Genomic DNA, 10,434 nt, shown 5'->3' on the forward strand with positions numbered 1-10,434 from the left:
CTATAACTTGTACTCCATAACCCATTCTGTTAAACCATTCTCCGCTTGAACTGAAGGTTTTCGGTTTAAGGTTCGTGTTTAGTTTTAGTTTTTAGCATATGACGCACTCACACGCTTAAATTTGAGCGCCTCGTCTATCTATTGCTACGAGTCTACGACACCTATTGCTATGAAGAAAAAATCACTGTTTTACAACAACCAGTTTAGCATGAAACAAACATCAAATACAAACCTTTTACTACCCATACATACATTTGTCTTAAATAGACTTCTTATCTAAAGGTGAGGTTGCATGTACTTGCTTGTCCTCCACCACCTTTCTTTGGATCTCATTTTCCTCCGTCAAGTGCTGATTAAACGCTTTCGGCAGGAACCTCAGAATTAGAAACCCAAACATATTGATCGAAAAATATGCTAGGTTTGATAACGCTGGAACCCTTCCGAACCAGAACCATGCCATATCCTACTCCCAACATTTCACAAAACCAAAACATCATCAGTTACAGTCATAAAAATTTTAACACACGAATATATTAATATGGGCCTGTACAGTTCGGTACAGTTTGGTTCAGGTCAGTTTTAGGCAAAAAACGAACCAAAAACCAAAATCAGTTTTTAAATTTCTAACAGTCATTCGCTTTTGGTTTCCGGTTTCTTCAGTTTTACTAATATATTACTAGGGGCGTGTACAGTTTGGTTTAGGCTAGCACCGAACCAAAAATTGAAATTTCAGTTTTTAAATTATTAAAATAGTTCGTTTTGGTTTTTTTTATTTTCGATTTTGCCATTTAAGCTTGAAAATTTTGAACGACGAAAAATATTGGCCAAAATAATGAACATGTGGCTAAATTATATTTTTATTTAATAACTAGTTAAGTATACTAAAGTAATTTACATATTTATTGAACTTCTATAACTATCATAAAGAATATGAATTTATAAATTCTTTCGGTTATTTTTGGTTTTATTTCTTGCAAAACCAAAACAGAACCATAACTCTTGTTGGTTTTTTTCGGTTTAGCTTTTTCGGTTTTTTCAGTTTCATCCACATGTATATTACCTTGATTTTCGCTTGTGGAGCGAGTGACTTGTTAATCCACACATCTTGAACCCAACCGAATATAACAATGTTCCTCCTAACCGCATACAACATGGGTACTAAAGATCCAACAGGAGGCGTAAACAACGACAACCAGCTTATGATATTTTCGGTTAGTATCTGACACGACAACAAGTACAAATGCGGTGTTGCCGACTGCAATGCATGTTCGTCTTCCCTCAACTTGAGGTTTCCCTTCATTTTGTTCTTCTACACCTCCACCTTTATTTTAATCCTACACCATGCTTTAGTTGTCTTGCATGTTGTGTTCCAAAGTTTTAACCAAGTTCACTGTTTAACAAAGTTTTAATTAGTGTCCATCATGCCTTTCTACAATTTAAAGAAAGAAACAAACCAAACCTAAATCTTAGAGTAAGAGGCTGATGCCCAAAAGTAAAACAGATATTGATCATCTTATATTCATGTGAGTTTGGTCTAAGCATTTTATCAAACAGCTTGTGTGCACACTGCACAACAAGCTGTTAGATTGACGTGCTAAATATAAAACTATTAGCAATCAGTCGGTTTGAACAAGCAATCTACCGAAACCAAATTGAACCAAACTACAATAGCAGCATAAATTTCTAATTCGTTCACAACCTCATAGATTTATAGATGTTGATTGATTTCTAATTTAATCGAAGAATAAGTAGAAATACCTAATTCGTTCACAAACCCTAACTCGAACCATAAGAATCGAACCATAAGAACAGATGAATCGATCAGTGGCAGGGAAAGAGAAGAGCTTAAATAGATTAAGAAACAGAAATAGTACCTGGTGGTGTTCCAAATAAGACATAAATTGAGCGAGAGGTCACGAGGATGATGGTGGTGGTGTGCGTGGAGCATAGGGGTAACTGTGGCACGATAATTTTTGGCTGAATGGATAAGAGCCCATTCAGCCACTCAGATACTAGCTTTTTGTGAAACAAACGCTCCAATATCTGAGCGAATCAGATCTCAACCTCTGAATGGATCCATTCAGAGATAACCAAACACCCCCTTAGTGAAGAATTAAGTTACAAGAATATTTTAATCAAGATCATTAAAAATATAAAATTTCTACTATTGTATTTATGGATTATGTACTTGTTTGTATTTGATTTATTTGAAAATTTAATTTAGTTAATAGATATTATCATTTAAATATTGCATGATAGAACCTTAAGAGCTGTGAACAATCAGCTCACGCCCAGGCATTTCCGCCATAGGTTGTGGTGTGACAATAAAAGTCTCTTATTTGAAAGAAAGGGAATGACTCCATTAATTAATGTAAGTTGAACATTACAATTTCTTTAAAGCCATGAATTTTTGTACACATATTATTTGTTAAAAGTAAAAAAATCTTTTGAAACTGTATTTTATGCCTTTCTTTTTATGCTATCTTGGTTGCTTTATTATATTTATTATTTTAGAATTCTTTTGTATAGAGAATTGTAAATATCACTGAGGTACTTAAAACTATTTAACAAACTTGTAAATTATAATTTGAAGGTCCCAAATTGCTTTAAAACAGGTCCGGTCGGGTTTGGTAATGGGTTAGAGCGATTTTAGGTCAGAACAAGATTTTTTTAAATATGTTCAATTTGGTTCGGGTCAAAACATGTTTTGTACAAAATAGGTTCAGGTCAAGTTGGCCACTTGGGTAACGGGTCAGAGCCGGCATGTCATAAAAATCAGTTTAATATTTAAGTTGTGTTTGGGTTGACTTGTTTAACGGTTTAACTCCTTTAAGTAAAAGAATCATGTTTGCATTGAAATGTCTAACTTGTTTTATTAAACATGTCAAACGGCTTGAATCTAGAATAAACTATAAAACACACATATATATGATTGATGAATTAGATTAGCTCAAATATCCATGATTAATTGAACTAAAATTAAGGTGCATAGTAACGGATTTATGATTGATGTTTTTTTTATTTAAAGTATTTCATGATGCAGTTAGTGATGGGTTTAACTAAAAGCAAAATATTATAACTTTTTTGCTTGTTATATGTCAATTTGAGTTAATTTTGTTTGTTAAATGTACCATTAGTTGCAGTTATTAGTAGAGAGGTACATAGGTCAAGTAATCGGTCTTAATTATGCAGCTTCTGAGGGACAACCTCACTTTGTGGACTTCAGGTGTTCTAAAGGATGGGGGTATTTTTTAAGCTATCTGATTCTGTTTGATTTGGACTAAAAATGTAGTCATTTTATTTGATAATAATGTTTTATGCTTTTCATTTATTATTATGTATTGCACTTTCAGAAGACCTATCACCAAACCCGGGCGAATATGCAGAGGTTAGTAATATATAATCATAATAATGCTTAAATCATAAAACCATAGTCAGATGACAACTAAAAAGTCAAAAAGGGTCTAGATAACAAGTACTTTTTTAAGACTTAATAGTACAATATGAATTATGTTGTTGGGTTGTTGTGATATAATTTTGCTTTGGCTATGCGATATAAGCAAATAACATATCATGTGATTAGTTTATATGCTATATTAGCTGGGAAAATTAACTTACTTATAATGATAACACTGTAGCATTTACGGTTTACCACATATACACACAAACTATTGACTCACATAATACCTAAAAGAAAGAGTGTTTAAATTGCTAAAATGTTGAAATTTGTTAATTTGTAAAATATAAACCTGTTATTAAATATGAGTATATGATAATTCGAGAAGGCTTTTAAGTATTTCAAAAAACATTGGTTGCTTTATTTATTTATTTTTTTGCAAGTTGCAGGCTTGCGGCAAGTGTTTTTCCGAGAATAGTGGTAGCCTTTTTCTCATGAAATTGTCAACCTAATGGTTTTATTAAATCATTGGCGTTCTAATTTTGACCAAAATCAAAATAGTGTCTCAAAGAATGTTTAGGAGGTAATCAAAGATAACATACTCACCTTTTATTTGAAAACTTTTGCAAAATGTTTTATTGACGATAAATATCATTCTTAAATATATGTTACACATTCGTGCATAATTATTTCTATCATGTGCTTAATAACATTATGGTTGAACTCTTTTGCTTCATCTAATTATAACTTTTTTGTTGGTATGCTATGCACATATGCAAATGTGCAAATTCAACCTGATAAAATGTACCGAAACTTGTTTTCTTATCCAACCCTTGGAACAAGTTTTATTTGTGCAACATAATTAAAATTTCTCGAATCAATTTATTTAAATTGTTTGATTGCTGCTTTGACTATATTTTTTCAATCTTCTTTATTTCATTATATTTAAATAAGCGAACGCTGTTGTGTTATTTTTAATTTTCACTAGAGCTAATTTGTCGTGACATATGTGCTCAGTTTTCATTTTTTATGAGATGATTGACAAGCTAACAAATTTTGAGTATCACGTGGTAAATTAGTGTCGCCGCTGCATCGCGCAGGTACATACTAGTGTGTGTGTGTGTATATATATAGAGACACACACACACACACAGATATATATATATATATATATATATATATATATATATATATATTAACTCCCAATTGTCTTATAATATGTTAACATTTTCCTCATATTTATAATAAATTAATAACTTTTCTCACAAAATCATGTCTTTCAAATATTTTGTAACTCACATGATGGGACGAGTTATGTGGACCATCCGACGATCTAAATAATTATGGAGGCCTACATAATTATTGAAGTCCTCGCATGGAAATCATAATGCGTACAATTGTGTGTCAGAATATAGAATCGAAAGTAGTTGGGATAACGGTACAAATGTAGAGATGATAAGGACATGGTGGATACGCCGCTGGTACATCCTATATATAAGTGCCCTTATCGGATTTCATTTGGAGCGTTGTTTTGACTATTCAAAATTCTGTGTTGCGGTAAATTTCAAAGTTATATATGTAAAATTTTCGCTTTCTTAGAATTTAATGGTGTTGTTATAGTATTCTTTAATTTTGGGACGAAATTCCCTAAAGTAGGGGAGACTATAACAACTCGGGTTTTCAAATTACTATTTATTAACCGTTACCCGACCCGTTTTCATATTCGAGGATTTAATCAACAATACATCGCGTTTACCGAGTTAGTAATAATTTATTATTGTTGTTTATTTATTTTTTTAAAAATAATAATAATAATAATAATAATAATAATAATAATAATAATAATAATAATAATAACCTTAGAATATGTACAACTTTAACCCTAAACTAAACTTTTACCCAAATATGTTTCCCTCTTCATACTTTAGGGACTAGAGTGCAAATTTGATATATTATAACCTATAACCCGTTTACCCACTATCTGATCCAAACCCGTGACTCGTATAACAAACCCGTTTACTCAATTGCCTAGCTTGGACCTTAATTTTCGCAATCAACATGGAAATTGAATCAATATTCACGTTATACTTTCCAAGTTCGGCCACACCGACATTCCAATTGAGTTAAATTGTTCTAATTGATTCGCTATACCATTTTTAACATAGCCGACTCAAACCCGATTTCGTTATACTTTTATATGGTCACAATAATTCAATTAAACCTATATATACAACCCTATACGCGTCGCCATCCTAAACCCCATCAGTAATTTGATTATAACAAAATAGTCTCATATTTATCGATTGATCTTTTAGGGTTCATATTCAATTTGAGGGAAATCGGGTTAGCTGTATTTGTAATTTTGTTTGTGTTAGATTTGCAACCAGAAACCCCAGCACGCATGGTAGTGTGGTGTGTATGTTTAAGGCCTTGAGCCGAATGGGGGACGCAAGTTCGAACTCCAGCCAGGCTGTTTTGTTAATTCTTTTTTGTTAAATACTATTTTAAATGTTTAAATCAGTTATAAACCATATTAATAAATATTAAATATAAATCAAACATTATTTTATTGGCGCCAACATCTTGGAGTTTATGTTCTTGTCAAGTCTCGTTAAAAAACTTTCGTTCATATACATATATATGTATGTATATATATATATACGTACGTATGTATTATAAGTATATTTTAATAATAATAATAGTGAAACCTAATTTTTCTTTATTTAAACCCGACACTTTGGTTCACGCTTTGTTATCATTGAACGCCGTTATAAACTTACTTTTATTTATTTATTTTTAATAAAATTATCTATCTAGTAAACGAAATTAATAGATTTTCTTTAAAAGATTTAAACAAAATACTTATATCTTACTACATATTATATTTATTATGATTATCTATTTATATTAGTATCTTACTTATTCAACTAATTAAAAGTGTATCTCACTTTATATTTAATTAAATTAATTTATTTAATTTAGAGTTTAATTATTTCAAGCATATCTTATGTTAATTAAATTATTTAAGTATTTAATTATATATTTTATCATGGGTAATTATTGGGGAATTTATAATTGATAAAACTATTAAAAACAATGGCCGTAAAGATTAATCAATAAATATCATAATCCCAATCATAACACAAATCACATCGAAATATTAATTTATTAAATTATGTTATATCTTTATAATTAATCTTATTATCATTAATAACAAGGAACACTTGTCATCGCATCCCGAGAAGCTCGGACTCATTTAACTTAGTTTCTATCACCGTTTCATTATCGCTTGTTCTACTTTATCAGGTGAGTAATCACTCCCCTATTTTACTTGTTTTCAAATGTTTTGGGGACACTTGCGTACCATTTATCAAACTATTTATCTTATTATTTCTCAAACGCAAACTGTGATCTTTGTGTTGTGTATCAATTGAATGACTGTTTGTTACTTGCTATTTTCTTGCTTGCTTACTTGAATCGCATTTGGAGAGGTCCAACATAATCTCATTATAGTATGATCATACGACCGTCGTAGTGGCCGGAGCCCGATCGCATTGGCAATGGTTTCACCGACACTCATTGCTTGCTTAACACTTTCATTGTTTATACTCACAGATAACAGTTTTGCTTATTTTTACCCTATTATTTATATAATTATATATTATCATTTTGTTTGTGTCAAAACGGGTGAATCTGCTCACTCAACATGTGTTGTTGACAAATATATATATTTTGTACGCATTTGCAGGTTATAGATTGAATTGCTTATCAAACTGAAGCTCACGTAGAGATGACCTTAGGATGTTAAACATAAACAAGAATGTTTGGTTTTGTATTGTAATTTTCTCTATTTTTGTTGTACTTAAATGTTCGTTGACAATTAATAAATTAATTAGATATTGTCGTTTTACAATTGCATGATAGTACCTTGTGAGCTGTGGCAATCAGCTCACGCCCCGACATTTCCGCCGTAAGTTGGGGTGTGACAGATTGGTATCAGAGTCGAAGGTTTAAGATAGGTCGTTAGAAAAGTCCTAGAAATATGCTTAGGACCCCATACGTGTCTATTGGTTTACCATATGTGTTATATTTAATTGTTTTCAGCTTACGTAATTACCTGCTAGACTAAGTACTTATTTAACTGCTTAGTTTAATGCTTATTTTACTGTCATGCACACATAACTCCGAGACTATGTCTCACCCTCAAAATATTTTTATAGCTCCGAGGCAATGCCTCATTCCCATGATATATATTTAAATTTAAATTTTTGTTGATTGTTTTCGTTGACGGTAATTTCTTTTAAGATTTCCTAAGTTTTACTTTTACATTTTAAGTGTTTAACGTAATCAGTTAACGGTTACATTTTTCCATTGCGTTTTATTATTTTATTACTTTTTAAATGTCTAGTCCGGTGAAAAATCCATGAGACGCCATGGACACGCCAACTATTCATTTTCTCAATTATTATATTTACGATATTTGGTTGAAGCATATTCACGCGTGGTGATATATGAGATACTTCAACTACTCATACTTACATTTGTCATTCATTATTTAGTTTGGCCGGTTTAAACGACACGTAACACTCATGGGCCAACAAAATGTCATGGCCAAGCTCAAGAGAAACCCAATATATCAAGAAACTTATGTTATTTATTATTTTTTTATGTATTTTATTTGAAACAAGTTGCGATTTGACTCAATTACTTAATTATTCAATTACATTGAACCAAGACTTATTGATTCAATTCATTCCCATGCTCACAAATATTTTCCTTCCCATGATGAAGCACAAATCATTCATTCACTGGGACTCTGTTATCACATGTCCATCTAAACAATTTACTATTTAATTATCTAATCGGTTATCTTGCACTCATATTATCACATTCACAAATTATCAAGAGTATTTAATGATTATTTCCTCATACGCATATTACAACATCATCAAACTATCAAATATAATAAAAGTATTATTAAATACCTTAATATTTGAATAACATCCCTCATGTTCACGATTATCACGTTATCAATTAACGAACTTATCACAAGTAACTCAATACCCAAATAACTATCAGTTACATCTCAGTTAACACCCTTAAATTTTAAGTATTAACATTTTAATTGTTATGCATCGATAAAATCTCATATCAAATCACCTCATTGATTTTATCATCTACTTAACAAATTGTCGTGTAGATTATCTCATTTAAATTCTGACTTATCCTTAAGTCATGATTAACGCTAGCACAACTTATGTCGAATATCACTATTTCCTTAATAACTAATAAGAAATTTACACAACTTATTATTTATACTCATTTAATCTCAATTTACAGAAACAATATAGATCATATATTCTCTACACCCGCTTTGTGACCACAAGTACAGTCAATGAGATAGCTCCTACAATCTCTAGGGTATAAACTCTAAACACTAATACAATCAATTTAATCTTGTTCACTAACTTCTTTCAGAGAAATTTCGATTCATTTTCCCTTACTCACCCTCATAACAACGATAATAGCAAGCGGAAGCTTAATAATCGAGTTTAGGTTATTAAGTAAACCCATTTATCAATCTCAACGAAATCATAGTGTCCCAAACAAGAAACCTTACACCGGAATACGCTCGTTACGTCTTATTCGCGACTTTCGTCATCCAACTCAATTTTTGTGTCATTCTTACACTCACTATAACAGTTATGGTTATCTCATTAACACTTGTCGTTACGCTGCCTACGACACAAAGACATCCCACAACGGTCTATGCCGTCGACTTAGATTTATACACCTGCTACACGTGCCTTCTACAATTATGGAGACCCTAATCACCTACGCAACGCATTGCTCTTTACTCATTCACGCCGAAATTAAATTATACCGGCACCGTACCATACTACCCATGCTCATTTAGCTTAAATCTACCAACATGTAGCAAGGTCTTTCTTGGTTATTAGATTCTAAACCCGCAAGACTTAATTTCATCAGGCCTATTTTAGTCAAACCTCGTTTTCACAAATCTATTCGAGGTGCCTCAAATCATTCAATCCCAATTATTTAAGCTTTCATAAACTCAATTAACAAAGGTGTTTTAAATCAAACCAATCGTAGTTAAGTTTTCACTCAGAAGATTTTTATCGTCGTCATCATTTTCGTCTAAACGTATTTTGTATTCAATTATACCTTAAATGATTATTTGTCTAAATTAGTTATTTTGGAACAAACCCAACTTGAAAAATCCATCATTTTAAGTATCTTTTTTGCATATAATGAAAATTTTCTTATCTTCCCAAAGATCAATATCGTTGGTACTTGTAAGGCCCCATTACCGATAGCCCTACTTTGGTGTTGGATTTACTCAAAAACGCAGTTATAAATATCAGAGTTAATTAAACATTCGCGGAACATAAAAACATTCATAAAAAATTTCATAACAATCCAAAACTTGTCTTAAACAAACAACTTGTCTTTCAAAAACTAAGTAATTAAAACATAACACGTCTTGAGTCTTCCGATGCCAGCCTCTTATTCAATGCCACGTGTCCCCTCAAGCGATCTGCCTCATTCTACTCACCTGCGTGCATACTAAAAGTCAGCTACACTGAGTGCGTTCTAGTTAATCACGTATCGTATAATACATACACTTACCTTCAATAATGCACCCGAAGATACATAATAATTACTTTGCTAACTTACTTTCATTACATAATTTCATACATACATTCATACTTTATTACTTTCACTATATAAATTTACTGTCCATTCTATCTCAGATATTATTAGGGTCTGGTACCTCTTTCCTTTGTCTATCTCATATATTATTAGGGTCTGGTCCCTTTCTTGTTTATCTCAGATATTATTAGGGTCTGGTCCCTTTTTACTTCTCTATCTCAGATATTATTAGGGTCTGGTCCCTTCTACCTCAGATATTATTAGGGTCTGGTCCCTCTTTCTTCATCTTCGTACATACTGTCTTTACATACCCATAACATACATACTTTCTTTAATCATTCATACATATTCATATATTGTAC

At 31.6% G+C, this 10,434-nt stretch overlaps 1 protein-coding gene across 1 annotated transcript; it reads right to left on the reverse strand.

Moving 5' to 3' along the window:
- Positions 1-259: 259 nt before the first annotated feature.
- Positions 260-1,300, reverse strand: LOC143593153 (uncharacterized). The gene is made up of 2 exons (XM_077072871.1): positions 1,061-1,300; positions 260-463 (listed from the first exon to the last, which is right to left on the reverse strand). Exons 1-2 carry the CDS (start codon positions 1,298-1,300, stop codon positions 260-262), a joined length of 444 nt encoding a protein of 147 aa, XP_076928986.1.
- Positions 1,301-10,434: the final 9,134 nt, after the last annotated feature.

This window comes from Bidens hawaiensis, unplaced genomic scaffold (assembly GCF_021521415.1).
Source record: "Bidens hawaiensis isolate Kalapana, Puna unplaced genomic scaffold, B.hawaiensis_p1.1 tig00041727_1, whole genome shotgun sequence".
NCBI lineage: Eukaryota > Viridiplantae > Streptophyta > Magnoliopsida > Asterales > Asteraceae > Bidens > Bidens hawaiensis.

Bases quoted from the DNA above. Each gene is read 5' to 3' on its own strand.
- LOC143593153 (XM_077072871.1), bottom strand. From the start codon at position 1,300: ATGAAGGGAAACCTCAAGTTGAGGGAAGACGAACATGCATTGCAGTCG. The intron at 464-1,060 runs GTAATATACATG...TGTTGGGAGTAG, and splicing joins CTCCACAAGCGAAAATCAAG to GATATGGCATGGTTCTGGTT.